The sequence below is a fragment of the Lutjanus erythropterus genome, chromosome 22, assembly GCF_056507025.1.
Source record: "Lutjanus erythropterus isolate fLutEry1 chromosome 22, fLutEry1.hap2, whole genome shotgun sequence".
In the NCBI taxonomy this organism is placed as follows: Eukaryota; Metazoa; Chordata; class Actinopteri; order Lutjaniformes; family Lutjanidae; genus Lutjanus; species Lutjanus erythropterus.
In genome coordinates, this window is record NC_139338.1 from 6,794,415 (window position 1) to 6,812,065 (window position 17,651).

The window sequence follows — 17,651 nt, forward strand, 5'->3', positions numbered from 1 at the left end:
TGTAGATGTGTGTGTGTGTGTGTGTGTGTGTGTGTGTGTGTGTGTGTGTGTGTGTGTGTGAGTGAGAGAGAGATTCTCTCGGAGTGTGTTAGCAGCACCTCCGGGGTCCCCTCAGCTTGATGATGTCACAGCGGCTTACGGAGGACCGTAGCAGCATCATGGTGGTGGTCTCAGGCTATGATCGGGGCGAGCAGCCTCCACCCGTAGCGTCAAACAGATGGTGGCGGTCCCAAGGAGGTGGGGGCATCGAGTGCTCCGATTGGCCAAGGCAGCAGGGCGGTTTCTGAAACAGTGCGTGAGCAGAGTGATGGACTGCCTGGTGGTGTGTGAGTGTGTGTGGGGGGGTATTTCAGTGGGAGGATGCCAAGGTTTGCCCATCCAATGTGTTGCTGCGCCAACAGACGAAGGGATGTACGGAAAAAACGTGTGACCCGTGAGGTTTGTTCTGTTTTTAGCTTTGTGAGTGAGCACGGGAGCTACCAGGATATACCACAGAATATTTCAAGTACTGGTGGTGTTCCATTTAAGATTCATTCTGGCAGTTACAAGATGACAAATCACTTTCCAGTTTGGCAGCTAATCTCCCTTTCTATAATAAACTGTATATCCCAACTGAAAAATACTATTCCTGAAGACTTTTTAACTGTGTAAAGTCTGTTCAAAATTCCACAAACAAGTACACCGTGTCTACAAAAACATGTTGCTTTTTCAGTGCTGTGCTTCAGAATCAAAATTCCATTCACCTCCATCCTTTTGGGGTGGCATGTACAAATCTCAGAGACGGATATCTGCCAACCTGGGGACATAAATCAAAGCTATTTGCATGGGTGAATTGGCACTTTAAAGATGAATTCTGGCTAATCTGATACCCCCTTTAAACGTAGCCACTTCATGCGTGGTGAGCAGATCAGATAGCTGTCTGAAGTGTAAATGCATCCAAGAAACCACCCAGGGGGCACATTCTGGCCTGGTGCTGGAAAGGCGCAGATGCATCCATCCCCACAATATGGACAGAATCTTTATTCCCTCTAAGTGTAACTGTGGCAGTAATTTGCCTCTGTAAATAGAGTCAACAGGATCAGGGTCTAGCATGAGTGAGAGCCCATGTAGATGAGCGAACCCTTTGTCTCGTAGTCCATTTATGTGAGCTGTCTATGTGTTGAGTTAGTTCATGGATGGTTTTTTAGCTAACTAACAAAGCTGTTTTTGTAACTAATTTACTGCCCTCTGGACTAGAGTTAACCTGTGAACCAGACAGATCTGTGATCATGTTTCATTTCCTCTGGAAGATACAGTATCTATATAATCTGGCCACCCTCCTGTTCGGACACGTCCTCGATGTCTGTAGGCCAATCACAACCGTTTATTTAAAGCTACTACAAGGAATTTTTATATGTTGTTGATTTTGGAGGCCCCTATGGAAAAAAAACACAAAACATGAAGTAAAAAATATCTTAATTAAAGTCTCCCACATTTCAACTAGCTAACACTATTCAGTGTATCTTTGCCTGGGAAAGTTAATTATAGGCTCATATCATCTGATTTCAAGGAGAATCTGACCTGGTGGCAGACATCAAGAATACCTATTTCCAAATAGCCAATTTTCTTGCAAATAGGCGTTTACTTATAAAGGCCATATAAAGACATCAGCACTGACCTGAGACTGTCTCATAAGCAATTGGAAACTCCTTGTAATAGCTTTAATTTGGGGCAGGTTTGATACGATGTCTGACAGCTGACAATGGAGTGCCATTGGTCCACATTTGAAAAGTCACATCATTGATATTACACGTTTTGAACACAACCAACCAGGCTCACGAAACTCAGATAAAACTGTCAAATTTGATCAATGTTTTATCCGTGTATTGATTCTTTCATGCCTCAGATAGTTTTAGAAATACATTTTAGTGTATTGTTAAACAAAAATTTGAAAAGTTTGTGACTAGGCCGCCATTTTTCCCTGCCAGTGCTGCCCCAAATTGCATGTGCCATTCAGCTCTATGTCACACATTTTGCTGTTCTGATTTTTTTGTAGGTGTATCCAGTTGCATATAGAGGCATTTTGGTCTGCATGCGTTGATAATGGCCCTTGTAAACTGAAAATGAACTGTGAATTAGTAGTGGAACTGCGTCTGATTTGTATACACCCTGGAAAAAAACAAAACGCAATCAGATTTGTGTACAGTGTATGATAGTGAGGGCATCCCATCTTGCCTGAAATAAAGAAAGCACACCTAAGCTAATGGAAGAAATAACTAGAATTTTATGAAATTTGACCAAGCGCCTGTGTGAATTTACACAACAAAGGTCACATACAGTATTTAAGGACTGAGCTGGCTGTTCAGACCATCATCTTGTACCAAAGCTCATAATAAGATAAGATGTGTCAGGATGTGTGTGATTCTGCTCAGCAGGTGATGCTGATTGGATCACATTGTATATTTGCATTCCAAAATTTTTTTACAGAAGTGTATCGTAGTGTCAGACATAACAGGAGCTTGAGTTTTTACAAGTGGCAAAAGTAACCAAAATCAACCAAATCAGGTGAGGATATGAGAGGACAAAGTCTTTTGACCCTGCCAGGTGGACACCAGGCTGAACTTAGTTTGATTTTCACTATGTGGACACGCATTTTATCCAACAGTTTGTATAAAATTAAGGTTTATGGTTAGATGTAGTAGGGTTTGTTTCTGATATTCGATTCCATTTTAGATATATTTGCTGGTTGGCAAAATACCTGGACTGGTTAAGCTTCAGGGCTAACAAATCTCTTACCAAATCTTGTATCTCTTTATTAATTTACTGAAATCATATTGTTTTTGCCTGCTGGGTTATGATGTTGTTTCACAGTGTATCACAGTGTGTGCCTGGTAAGATGACAGTGTGGTGTGTTTTGGGGTTTTTTATACTCAATGGCCATTGCAGTTTTTGATTAGCAAAAATAGTGCTAGAATGGAGGTTTTGTTGATCTACCCGACTTTTTGATTTATGGAATACATTGTATAATGTGCTGTAGGTTTGAGAAAATAGGAAAAGCATACATGAACTGACCAGTGACTACATCATTGATAAGTGACAGGCCCATTTATCCACTGTAACCTGCAGACCGCTAAGTTTACCCTTTCCATTAGTGTGCTAATGTCACGTCCATGCTGGTGTATCAGTTACGGCTTACAACTTGAAGCCGCATAGCTCCAGTGTCAGCACCCTTGCCCGCCGGCTCTGCCTCCTCGGGGCAAAGTGGCAGATTTAATCCATCGGGGTATCGTGTGATCGAAGCTGTTTGATTTGGCATTTTCCTTGTGTGTGGACAGGCAGAGTTTCAGGGTGTGGCAGAGACCTCCTGTGAAAAATGATGTGATTATGAGGAAAGCCTCCCTGCTTGAGGACTATGACAGCAATCACATCCCATCAGTGTTTGGAGTCCTGACTGAATCTGTGAAGTCTTAATAAATCACTCTGTTTGTACAGTACATCTAAAAAGATACACAGTCTTGCTAACAAGGACTAACACAGCATGGATGTGATAATAACGTGCTTAAGGAAACATGTTTATGATTGATTCTTTCCTGCAGGAGACTTCCTGCTCTTCCTGTGGGTGTCGAGTGACTGATAGGACTCTGAGCTTAATGTGATGCTGCACAGATATGAAAACATTTAACTGGAGCACAATAAAATAACGCTAAAAGAGAGCCTGGCAAAACAAAATGAAGGTTTAATGTTTGCTGTGTTTACTGTGAATCATCTACCCAGTTGTTGTGTATAGAGAATAAGAATGAACAACAGCAAATGCTTTCTTGTAAGGAGAGAAAAAATCACCTTGATATTTCAATCACAGTAAGTATAATGCCCCGCTAGTTGCCCATGGAGACTGAGTGTTCTTTACAGTCTGCAATTCAACTGTCTTGGAAAGAACAAATCCTGTTAAAAATGTACACTTTTCCCTTAGCAAAAGGTAATGTGTCTTTGAAATTTAAGGGGTGACTTCGATGTGCTCAGTCCAAAACAAGTGTCATCTGACATAGTTGCCAGGGCTGTGACGATGACCACAATATGGCAGCCTGTCTAGTCGGGACAAGTCAGGAACACAGCCACTGATTGGCTGACAGACTCAACCCAAGGCATCATGGGACTAACAGTGAACGGCTAACAACAACAACTGTTTTCAACGCAGAGAAATGGATTATAATCACAGAAGACGTTTAGGGCTGGATTTATCACCATGGATACAAGATTTTTTGTGGGTCTGAGGTTACTGGATACGACTCATTTCAGCCAACAAGCTGAAGCTGAAGTTATCTTGTTATACTAGCAGCTAAGGAGTTCACAGATTATATGCCTTTGTCTTTGTCACATCTTCATCTTTAAGTTCAAAGAAAAAAGGAAAATGAAGAATTTTACTTTATAAATGAAAAATGACAGAATTAGATTTGAGAAAGAGTATAGTTTTGGTTAAAATGATCACTTTTGCAAGATCTTTTGCAGGTCCAGGGTTCCCATCTAGAAATGACTTAGACACTGCCCTAATCCTTAAAGGATCTGTGCTACTTGAATGAGGTCCAATATAAAAGGCTGTAATTATTTTTACAGGACGGGAGTTTTCAAACTACAACTTTCATTTTTTTCACCATGCCATTGCAGCTCTAATTGTCACCTAAAAATGCTGGTGCTGTCACTGGTGTTAGTTATATTTCCAGGGCTCTTACAGAACACCTGACAAAAACAGACAGTCTCTGAGGACCCACAGTCTGTCAACTATTCCACCCTGTCCCCACTGATGTACGATGATGTGGTCATCAGTGAAATCAGCCTCTGTAATGATTTCTGTTGAAAACCTGTATACCCACAACTCTCAGCTCGTGTTTACAGTCAGACACAGAGGTCACATATTCGACCTCGGCAACAGCCACTTCGGCCATTATCAGCTGTGCGCCAATGAGCGAGAAACTCTAAAGCTGAAGGTCTTAAATGTACTGAAAAAGATGGCTGAAGAATGGGGCGAGTCCTCGGGCTAAATTAGATCTGCATTGTTCAGAGATGGACTGTCTGTGCTACATCCGCCCTCCGCTGCCTTCAAAGAGCGATTTATAAAAGTACAGGACTTATTTAGCATGCGAAGGGTGTGTGCTGGAAATCAGGATGTCGAGAAGCATGTGCCTGTTGCAATCACATGGTAGAGTATCGCCTTTGCATTTTTAATGTCTGTCATAAATAACCTTGTGAGGCTGTGTGTGTGTGTGTGTGTGTGTGTGTATAGACAGGGGTATCAGTGTGTGTGCCTGCACGTTAGTGTACTGTCTATGCATTTGTGTGCATTTAATGTGACATGATTCAGCTGTTACAGGCCGGTGTGCACTCAGAAGATGATATATCTTCACTCTGCAGACGTGAACGCAACAAAATTACAGCTCAGCACGAGACGACGGTTGTCATTAGTTTGCGCAGCATCTGAGCAGTCAAAGGAAGCAGCTCAGGTAGTCCAGCTGTTCGTTTCAGCCAGCGTCATGACGAGGAGGCAGCGATAAAGACAGAGAGAGAGAGGGTAAGACAGACAGGACGTTGAGTCAAGCAGTAGGAGGAGAATTGCAAAATCCACCCTGAAACACCGTTAATACTGTAATCAAAGCTGTCAACAGTACCTCACATTTCAGGGATTATTTTGCTGTCATGCGGTGCATAATCTTTCTATTTCTTGTCAATAACTACACAAAGTAGTACCAAATTTTGGTCTTGCTGCATGTACATGATTTGGAATGGATGGTAGAGACGGGTAAGAGTCCCATGCTTACGACCTGAGTGTTCACGTCATAGATGGCTTTACTACAGAGATGGTTGTTTGAGGGTTAAAAACCTTGCATTGAAAATGTAATAATATGTCCATTAAAGTTCTAGTGTGTAAAGTTTACAGCGATATATTAGCAGTATATGGCAGAGATGGAATATGTTTTCATTAGTGTATAATCATTTGAAAACAAGAATTTTTTTTTTTCATCTTTGAAAGAGCCCTTTATATCTATAGAGGGACTGGGTCCTCTTACATGGAGGCTGCCATGTACAGTCAAAGTATATATAGAAAGATAATAGAAGATCTAAAAGTTGATATGGAATGATAATACAAAAAACTGTGGCTAGCATCTTTTGTATTCCCACAGGCTGGGGTGATGTTGGACTAATGTTGTAATCCTTAGGGACAGTCAAGAGAAAGTGATATTTCTAATCCAGTTCTTATCTAACTCTGAGAATGAATCACATTATGTTTACCCATTAACCTACATTATGGGACATTGTGCCAATAGAGTGAAGAGACAGTATCATATTTTGAGTGGAGTATTCCTTATTTTTATAATACCTTGATATAATAAAAAACACAAAAAATGCTGATATAAGTTCTAGGTTGTATCACTCACCCCTATGCAGGGTGTTTGTCCGAGCTCACTGCTGGGTGGCACTCAGTCCCACACACAGGTCATTTAAATCTGAGGCATCCATATTTTTTCACTTCTGAGGCACTTTGATTTTAGTAAGCAACAACTTGGAAATATCAAGGTTTACAGAAAAGCCCATGCTTTGCAGTCATGAATGGGACTTGAATGTTGAGGAAACACTATGTAAAAATAAGTAACTGACAACCTGAAGACGGCATTAGTTCTTCAGAATAAAAGCTTTCAATGGCTATTTCCCACTGATATAGACTGATGATTTATGTATTGTGCTCTCCAGTGAGCCCTCTATTACTGCAGTGGCACAGTAATAGTGAACATATATTCACTTTTAGTGAAAGCAGAGATGCTTGGCCTGGTTGCGCTCAGCAGTCTAGCCCTCCAAAGGTAGACTTTGAAATTGTGGAAGTTCTTCAGGCTCAGAAGCGAATGTGAGAAAGTGTTATGACAAAGGCTTTGTGAAAATATAATCTTTTTTACCTACCTCCTCAGTATGGGTGTGAAAGCGCTGTGTAGTTATTAAACCCTTGCCAGTTACTTGCTAGATTTTGATTGTAAATTTGCAAAACTTGGAATCCATGACTTCTTCTGAAACACAAGAAACTGTTAAAGTAGAATTTGATGCAGGAAACTAAAAAGTAGAGTCTAGTTTTGGACAGAACATGTAACGGAAATCAACCTTATCCACAATCAGACAAAGGAAGCAAATTCCAATTTCTATATTAACAGCAGCCTCAATAGAGCAAACAGCACAGTCACCAGCCAAGTTAGAGCTGGAAACATGAAAACCTCTTATTCTTGCAATGCTCTAAATTTCAGTACATCACTATTGTATGTCGCCTATCAAGTGCAAGTAGACATGAGACCGAGACAAAAGCAGATAAAATAAGAGAAAACAACAAGTTATAAAAGACATGCAAAGTAAGACAAAACTTTTGTCAAAAGTGGAAGTGGGTGTGAACATTTTGTGAAAAGGAAAATGTCTTATCAGGATGCTCAGAGATTGAGGAACATGTTCAGTGTTATCATATGCTGTGTAGTTCATTGAATTGAATGTAGAGAGTTGGTGGTGCTGAGTAACAGTTGAATGATGCAAAGTAACTGCATCAAAGTGTCATTTTGCAACATGCCGTGTCTTTAAAACCGTGCCAGTGAATGAGCAGGACCAACCCACACACTTATAAAACCATAAAGACATATGTATAATATATGATGAGAGTGCATGCTAACAGCGGTTGAGTGAATGCACACACACAGTTCAGGAGCAGGGCGACCCAAATAGTGGCAATGATATTTTCAGAGCTTGTGAGTCATGCAATCCAAAAACGAGGCAGGGTGTGAAACGATTTCTTCAGAGCTCAGTAGGCAGAGCGCACCAGTGGAGGGATTGTGGGAGGAAGGTGGAGAAGGAGCATAGTAGGCTGCGTGTGTGGAAATCTGCTCCGTCTAGCTCTCGGAGAAAAGCCGTGGATGTTTGCAGATCGAGCCTGAGCCTCTTCCAGGGCAGCGGAAAAGCTGGATGTGAGCTCTGCATCTGACAGGTGGTTCCATAAACAGTTTGCAGAAGAAGACCAAAACAAAACAGGATCTGTATGACTCATCATCTCATACTGTTAGCGTACAGATTCAGCTGCACTGTGTCAACATGTTATCATTTAGCCAGCCAGAGATCAAAGTTACTTATTAATATGATTTTGGGAATAGACCTTTCTATTAATAACAGGCTTAGAAGGTAGTGCATTATACTGATGCATTCTGGACCACACATTGTATAAGCAACGTCATTAGCCATGTTTTCTTTTACATATTTCTATCCATGCTTTATTGTATCACATTTGAAAAGGGTTGATGGATAAAAAAAAAACAAACTTCAAACCTCAGTGGCGCCAAAAAGTTTTTACATTCGTTTTAGGTGGTTTTTGCCTTTTTTGAAAAAGTTAATGCATTTAACAAGAGTTGCCAACAATTGTGAAATTTAACTCAGATTAGCTTTTTCTGCTCTGAGAGAAGAACAAGCTGTTTCCGTGAATAGAGCCCAAACTGATCCTTTCCAAATCCTGCCTCTTCCTCCAATAAAAGTTGATAAAGCGTGGTACCGTGATCAACGTTCTCTTTTCTGTTTCCTGCACTTCGATATGCTATGTTCTAAGATTGTCTTTATTGGAAAAAAAGTTAAGTTTTGAAGATGGTTAAAAGATGTTGGTGGGGGAGGTGTGAAAGTAATACTCAAAAGTTAGCTAGCAAACATTAGATAGCTAGCTAGATAATCCACAGTAAAGCTAGTTATAGCTAGCATTTTGATGATATTATCTATCTTAAGGTGTAACTATATACTTTTATAAGAAAGGAGAAAAAAGGGGCAGGACTTATTGGGGTCCATTGGGGATAAAAATCCTGAATGCACTTCACCGTTAGTCTCTCATGGATGGCCAAGGCAGCAGGTTTTGTTTCTTCTTATTCTTCTTATTTCCTCTTCTTTTTCTTCTTCTCCTTCATGGTTTATTGGTGGTTAGCAACTGGTTTTTGTATCTGCTTTGCAAACTATTTCTAATCTGTTTATCTCAGTGTCCCTGAGCTCACTACCACTCACATGTCCACATCTCTTGCTTTCCCTTGTTGCCAATAACACTGTAACAAATTGAATATTCCATGATGTCACCTTGTCAATTCTCTATCACCTCGCCTAAAGCTGGTGAGTATCTTTGGTCCTTATAAAAGTCTTAATTTCTGTGCATTCCTTCGTGTTGGCAGTAAATATGAATGAATGGGTTACCAAATAGAACCCAAGAGGACCATTTAAGTGTCCCTGTCCCTGCCTGACTTTGCCTGTGGACATGGCTGCCCAGACACAAGGGGGACGAGTGAGAACAGACGGCTTTCATTTGGAGCCAATAGCACCTGTGTTGTGTTCTAATTTGAGACACAGAAAAAAATGATCACAGGCAGTGCTGGAGATGACAGAATGCTGCTAGTACTGGTGAGAACTATCCATATCCTGCAGGAGAGCATCAGCACATTGGTTTACAACGTTTAGTCGGCTTCACAGTTTTGACGCAGAGTTCCCTGCCAAACATGCCAGATGGACAGTTGTCATCGATTGTGTTTGATTGACATAACAAAAAAATATGTAACTGTGCAACTGTCACTACTCAGACAGAACTTTGCTAATCAATGAATACCTAAGAAGCAGAGTGTGAAAGTTCATTCTTGACCTTGGCAATAGATTTTTGACAAAATAATCTTGAATCAAGGTACGCTTACTATTTTTTTTCCTGGGGCTTCATTAATAATGTATAGAGTTGTCACAGATTATGAAGGCCATTCACGTCTGCTGCCAAAGACCATCTGATGCAGGGGTTACATTCTCTCCCCATAAAGAAAAAGCGAGATGATATGTTACCTGAGAATCGGTTATAACTTTTCTGACTGTTATAAGGAGTATATGAATTGTAAGTAATGGTTAAGAAATAATTTAGCCCTTTATAGATCAGAAATGCGACATTTGCAAGGACAAAAGTTGGCTTGCCAGGTTGTGGACGGTGAATTCCCCCTCCATGTTCCACCTTCCAACTTTGTCTATTTAGATGCTCTTTAAATGATCAATCAAATGAACTGTCTGACCAGTTCATTTGATTGATCATTTTGGAAAAGAGCTGCAAAGCATCACTAAAACCAATGTATTGACAGGCTATTAACATTTAACTGCACATAACTGCATACACATCTACTGACAGCAGAGGTTCTACCTTATTTGTCCGTACATTCATATGTACCTATCCCCGGAAGAAAGGAAAAATTGACCCTTCCTAAAGTCCCACCACTGTTCAATATGTGCTCCAATAACAATGGAGCAAGTTTGGAACTTGCAGAACCTCAGTGAACTTCCTCATTTCTCGGATTATCATGCTATGTGCTAAACTCAACTATGTTGAAAAGAAACCAAATGTTGATAATTCTTAAAAGATATTAAGCAACCTATATATAGTAACATCTTAAGTCAGCTAAGGTTAGCAACATGCTATCTTACTAGCTAGCTAATCTAGCCTATCAATCATGAGCTAGCTTGTATCTGTTAGCTAATGTTAGTAAAACACTTGGCAACTAGCTAGCTTATCTACATAAATCATTAGCTAGCATCTTGCTAAGAGTAATTAACTTAAGATTTGACCACACATGCACACACACACATATTTAATGCATGACATTCAAAAAACAAGTAAATTCTTCAATGCACTGACATTACATACAATGCAACTACAGGGAGATGTGGCATTAATTAATATCTTATAAAAGACATACATAAAAGATTTAAACTAAAGCACAAAATAAGCACAGTGAACAAAAATAGACACCTTGTTTTAATTCCCATCTGATTCTGAAGTCTTATGTTTGCCTGGTCAGGTTAACCACTTTCTTGCCTGCTTTACTGCCAACTGCCCAACATACTCGCAGCATTAAATTGAATCTGACTGCATCTGCATCCCTGTGCTACATTCCCACCAGGAGAAAGAGGGAAGCGTGTGTTTATTTGTTGCTCTTGCTAATAGATTGCTTCTCTCTCTGGAGTCCATTCAAATTGATGTGAGTTAATTAAACTTGTGTGAGTTCAGTCTCTTCCTCAAGAGAAAATGAGTGACTGATCTCAGTGTATGTTCTGTATCCGGAGCCCAGTGTACAGAATGTCAAGGTTCAAACAATTAGAAATGTAACACATGTTCTTCTGTCTCTCTCTTTCCCTTTTCTGTAGTTTATTGCCTTTGCGTCTTTGTTCTTCATCTTGGTCTCCATCACCACCTTCTGCTTGGAGACCCATGAGGCTTTCAACACCATCATCAACAAGACTGAGCTGGTGCGGAACAGCAGCGTGCCGGACTCAGGCCCGCAGTACGAGATTGAAACTGACCCTGCGCTCACCTATGTGGAGGGTGTTTGTGTCTTCTGGTTCACCATTGAGTTCCTGGTGCGTGTGACCTTCTGCCCGGTCAAGTTGGAGTTTGTTAAGAGCGTTCTCAACATCATCGACTTCGTGGCTATCTTGCCTTTCTACTTGGAGGTAGGGCTAAGTGGCCTTTCTTCGAAGGCTGCCAAGGATGTGTTGGGTTTCCTCAGGGTGGTGCGCTTTGTTCGTATCCTGCGTATCTTCAAGCTAACACGTCATTTTGTGGGGCTAAGGGTGCTGGGCCACACATTACGGGCCAGCACCAATGAATTCCTGCTGCTCATCATCTTCCTGGCGTTGGGAGTGTTAATTTTTGCAACCATGATCTACTATGCCGAACGAATCGGCGCTAAGCCCAATGACCCCACCGCTAGCCTGCACACCAAGTTCAAGAACATCCCCATTGGCTTCTGGTGGGCCGTGGTAACCATGACAACACTGGGGTATGGCGACATGTATCCAGAGACCTGGTCAGGCATGGTCGTGGGCGCGCTGTGCGCCTTGGCCGGCGTGCTGACGATAGCCATGCCCGTGCCCGTTATCGTCAATAACTTTGGGATGTACTACTCGCTGGCCATGGCCAAGCAGAAGCTGCCCAAGAAGAGGAAGAAACACATCCCTCAGGCGGTGCAGGGAGGGTCCCCCACCTACTGCAAAGCTGATCTCAACACCACCTGCAACAGCACTCAAGGCGACCTGTGCCACGTCAAAGGGAGCAGGGTACTAGAACGCAACCGCTCAGGTAAGACCATATCACCTAACCAAGGCTGTAGTCTTTCAGTATAGTGTGATGTGTATCTGTTTTACCATCGGTGCCTCTGTTTACTTCCTGTCAGGGTTATGGTAATGTAATTTTTGTCAACAACGTTAGTGATTTTTTTTTAAATCAAATTAGTTACTTAAACTTAAACAACCTAAATCCAATTTTTTGATGAAAATGTATGCTTTTACAAATCAATACATATGGATTATATGTAATTTATGAAATGTTTTTGTTTTGCTTTCATTTTCGTAATTACTAAACTTGCTCTTTGCCAGACAAACCCTTGTCCCACACAAAGTTTCAGAACAAACAAACAATTTAAAATGTGTTAAAAGCCTTCAAAATCTAAAACTAATGATATCTACTATTAACATAGGTGTGCTATTATAATTATCTTTGTTTTACTATCGTTTTTTGTTTTTTGTTTTTTGTTTTTTTTAAAGAAAATATTGATCTTTTAAAGTTGTCCCTCAGATTTATGTCAACTACATCAGATTTTTACAGAAACATGATTTAGCCATACTCTAAGGACCCCGTCTCACTTCCTGGGTTGAAAAAGGCAGGAATACTGTTCAAGCACTGGTAGACTTGATACTTTTAGACAAATTCATAAAATAATATTGCTATCAGCTTTCAGCCATAACATATCAACTCTGTATCCCTTCTAAATCAAAGCTAAATAAGAAATGTGGTTTTTGTATGTTGATTAGTAGAAGAGAGTAGTAGAGAACTCTTAGCTATTTTAAAATTAATAATGAAATGGCAAGTAACTACAACTATGCTGAGAAACTCCATAATGAAGCTGGCATCTACATTTGGTAGAGCCTGTACAAGGTTTATTAGCCAAGAGTTTGATTTTCCAGCATAATTGAAGAGGAAAAATGAAACCCCCCTGATGACAAAGTTAGATAGATAGATAGCTAACATTGCTAACAGTTATCCAGACACTGAGGTGATTATCAAAATGCCCAAAAACACTGGATGCAAAACAAACAGAAATGTTGCTAACGATATGTACCAAGCTAACTGTGGAAAGTGAAGTGACCAACTTGAATGGAATCAATAATAATGAAAAATCAATCAATTTGTAGGCGAAGGTAACGTTACTATAGAGTTGACAAGAAGTAAACAGACATGAAGCTAGTAAAACAGATAGATGTCACACTGCTCTGTGTAAGGAGACAATGGGAAAGCAACTTATGAGCAACCAACAGTAGTAAAGTTCAGGTTTCACCAAATGTAGAGACAGCAGTGAGAATCCATAAGGGACTTCGTCTCAGGTAGAAAGCAGCGGCCATTTGACAGACTCCCCCCTGAGACTAGAAATGGTTTCCCCCTAGAGACTCGAGAGCACACAAGACTGAGCTCCTTTGCAGTCTTCATCTCTGGTTGCCACAGTGATGAGGAAGCCAGTAAGAAAGGTACTGAGAGTAGGAGACGTTTGTGTGAAGCAGCTCATGCTGATAAGAATTCAGAGTCCTTGTGTCAAAGTCTTTCTTCCAGGAGTGACTTGACTGTTTATTTGTTGTTCAGACCGTAGGTGGCTGTTTATCCCTCTGGGCCTGTGTCAGTAATTTACTCTTACACATCTGATATTGATGGAAATTAGTGTCAACCCCTGTGTACTGACTTTCTTTGAATTCTAGAGCAGACGTTCCTGAGGCTAGGTGCGCTCTCTGGGCTCCTCACAGTCTATTTGTTTATTAGGTCTGAGAATCTTATATTTTATAAGCATAGAATAATTCATGTCTCAACTGAATGCACAAACAGAATCAATCTGGTTTAGTCGCCTGTGTGATTTCCTTAGAGGTCATTTAAAATATACAGCCTGCAAGGTTCCTTTTCCCTTCAGTGTTCTGTAGATTGGTTCATGCTTTACGTTTCAGTGTCTAAGGTTCCTTTTAACCTATCTGGTATGTTCAGTCACATGGTAGAGTGCATGCCAGCTTCTAGTATATGTGGGACTAAATGATCTAAGGCTAACATGAAACCTTTAATTTGAAAACCATAGTAACCCAGGGGTTTTCACAGTCTGAGACTGTGAGCCTCCCCTCAGACAGGGCTAGGAAAAATGCGCCCCTCCATTAGTTTACCTCCCTTAGTTCAGCTCAAGTCTTGGATGCCTCTAGGATCATGAATATCGGTACTGCAACCTTGAGTATCTGCTGATACCAATACCAGTCTGATACATTTTTTCCCTCTTTCAAACAACTAAGCTGTTATTAATACCTTTATTGTATTAGTAGCTGTTATTGGATACACTTTGCTTAACCTAGCCATCTAAAAAACATCATGCTCAAACTGTGAAACAAAAGGAACAAAAGGAAAACTATTAAAACATTTAAAATTCAAATAAATTTCATCTGCCTTACATGTGACACTTTGGTCCTAGAAATTCAAGGTGGCATGGACATTGCATTGGAAGCCTGCTTTTTTTCTACCTCTGTCTTAAATCATGAGCTGATTGTTTCAAAAATAACCAAGAATTTCAATAGTAAATCTGTTATCAGTGTGAGTGGACTGTGCTGTGAGAGAACAGAAAGCTTGACAGAGCAACAGTAAATAAGTAGGTCAAACAGACTTAGCTTTAAATATTAAGCTTTAAATAGCTTTAAAAACCAGTCCTGTTATTTTATCTTTATGTTTTTATCAGCCAGTCCTATGACAAAGCCAAAGAAAAAATGAATAAATCCTATTGACCAGTGTTGTGTGTGTAGCCAAAGCTACTACTGCTATTATTCCTGAGTGTAATGCCCTCCATTGTCATCCAAAAACTATTAAATGCACATAAAAGAGCCACCCTGATGTAATTCATGACATATTCCATCATTACAATGGACGTTGCTGGTTGATAAACTGCCACTGCATTTTCAATCTCTGGAGAGTAACCTGGTGCTGCTGAGAGGAGAGTATTACACTGGCCTCCTTCACTGTAATGATGAAGTCTGTCGTCCAAATGCAGCAGTATGCCTCCTTTATATGCTTTTAATGGTTTTTTGGACAGAGACAAAGCTAAACAATATTGGTTAGTCGGACAAATTCATTGCTGGTTTTGGTCTTTTGATGAACTTTGTTGAGAATAATGTCAATATGTCAATATCAACCTAATAAGGATTAAATATGTATCATATTTTGTAAGTATGACACATTTTTATTGGCATAAAATCTTTCATTGGCTCATAAAAAAAAAACAAAAAAACAATGCTTCTCTCTTGTCCACTGGAGCTCCACACACCGCCTGACCTTTGACCTGCACGGTGGTGTTTGTGACATTTGGCACAGGCTTTTTATGTCGAGGCTGTTTGATGTCTGTTGTGACTATGATTCTCCTCTCCTCCACCCCCCTCTGGAGATTCCCCTATTCCCTCACGCACAAACCCTCTTTCTCTGCTTATGCTGTATACCTCTGACAGTACACCACTGGGAAGCACAATTCCCATTCATTGCTCTCCAGAGACCATGTATAGCAGTGGCAGGTAGGTTTAACATATGCTGTCAGATTGTTAGAAAAGGTTTTGTTTGGAAATAGTGAAATATTACAGGGTGATGCTTTAAATTTATGACGATCATTTAGCAAAAGACTGACATGGCACTGTCACGAACATGAATAGTCTTAATGAATATTTATGGCTGTTGTCATTATGTGGCATTCAGTCAATTATGTCATTTTTAATGCAAATTTGACACTGTCTGCTGACTCTAACGCTGGTGTGTAGCCCACAGCCAATACAGCATGCAGGTTGTGAAGTCAGGACTCCATCAAAAATGCATAGTGAAAACTGAGAAAAAATGTTTTATTAATAATGTTTTTATTATTCTCACTAACACTGCTCACTCACTTCATTCACTCTCTAGCTCTGTCTACCACCGCTGCTCTCTCTCCCTCTCTCTTATTTGTTGAGCCGGGGAGGAGGGGCGGACTTTGAATGGTGCGTTTATAAACCACAATCAATAAATCCTGCATATTGTACCTGGACATGTTCATGACAGTGTCATGTCAGTCTTATGCAGACCCCTTGACATCAAGTGTTACTGTTACTTTTACTTTCATTCTTAGCAAGTGCAAATGAAAATGAAGGTACAGGATGATGAGATGTGGGTTAAAATTCCACTACATGATCAGCTTAAAGTGACAGTTCATCCCAAAATCAAAAATAGTCTGCCTTCTCTACATCAATAAAATATTTCTGATTCAGATTCTCTGAAATATAATTGGACTAAATTCATTCATTTACTTCATGTAGGAACTACTTTCTCTCTGCTGTAGAATCTACCAGAACTACTTTCTGTTCTGTTGGAAAGAAAAGAATTCATACATTGCTCATAACAATTTCTGTGGATTATCTTGAGTAGCCCGGTCATGATTTTTGGAAAGAGACGGTGGTTTTGAATTTTTCAAATATATTTTTTTGGTTCTTTGAGCACCACAAGCTGAGTGCCCTTTAGTTCTATTATCTTGGAGAGAAGGCAGACATCTCTATGGCCAAAAAGTCTGCCACTCAAACCAAAAACATCTACATAGATAAATAGCACTACAGGCCAGGGAAGAAATATGTATTTTATGATTTTGGGGTGTCCCTTTAAGCTCCCTCCTTGACCTTAGTGGTATACTATGTATTTTTCACCAAGATGAAAGCTGATTTTCCTTTTGAATCAGAATTAATCTCTTAGATTTAGTATATTTCAGGAGATTGTGCACTTTCTTTACAACAAGCAATAATAAATAATTTAAATTAAACTCAGAGGTATTTTTTCACTCACTCTGTAACAATGAAACAGTACGCTCCACTAACCAGGTCAAGTCCAAAATCATAAATCACAGTAAAAGCCATCTGTCTAAATTGAACTGGATAAGAAATCATATTTCATGCTTGAATTAACTGTGGAAATATTACACTAAAGAAGAGCTCAAACTCCAACTCCACCAGTGGAAGGTTGCTGCAGAGAAATGTTCCTGACATGAAAGTTGCACGAGGTTAAAAGCCAGACTGTGGGGAAGTACTTTTAGTTGCCCAGCAACTTGTATCTTAGAAGGAAGGGATGTGATTATAACTATCATGTTATCTAATTTTTTAGTACCTCTGTTGAAAATCAGGGAACTATTTATGCCACTACTGAAGCTTTAATGGTATGGTAAGTTCATAGCATTTATTACTTTATTACTAAATCTACTGTTTTAAGATCAGGTTTTAAATCTTGAAATGTATTTTTTCAGACTAAACGGTATAAATAGAAGAAACTCTGTTAAAGTATTTCAGCTTGACCTGTTTGTTGTCTCACAGTGCTGTCAGCAGACTGCAGCGGGGGCAGTGACCTGACCATGTCTCCAGAGGAGAGGGTCCCCATGCGAAGGTCCAGCACCCGGGAACAGGACCGCCGGAGCGGGGGCACGTGCTTCCTGCTCGCTGCTAGTGACTACAGCTGCCCCACAGACGGAGGGCTACGGAAAACAGGTAACCGCACATGGAAATTTAACTGCTCTTCAAAAGGATTTAATTAAACTTTAAAT

General features: G+C 40.2%; 1 protein-coding gene across 5 annotated transcripts in view; it reads left to right on the plus strand.

Moving 5' to 3' along the window:
- Positions 1 to 17,651, plus strand: part of kcnc2 (potassium voltage-gated channel, Shaw-related subfamily, member 2) — a 126,351-nt gene that overhangs the window by 95,006 nt on the left and 13,694 nt on the right. For all 5 annotated transcript variants that reach the window (XM_084710610.1, XM_084710606.1, XM_084710607.1 and 2 more), the window contains exons 2-3: positions 11,188 to 12,121; positions 17,425 to 17,595. In XM_084710610.1, the coding sequence (XP_084566736.1) occupies positions 11,188 to 12,121; positions 17,425 to 17,595 (1,105 nt within the window). The remainder of the gene's footprint in view (positions 1 to 11,187; positions 12,122 to 17,424; positions 17,596 to 17,651) is intronic.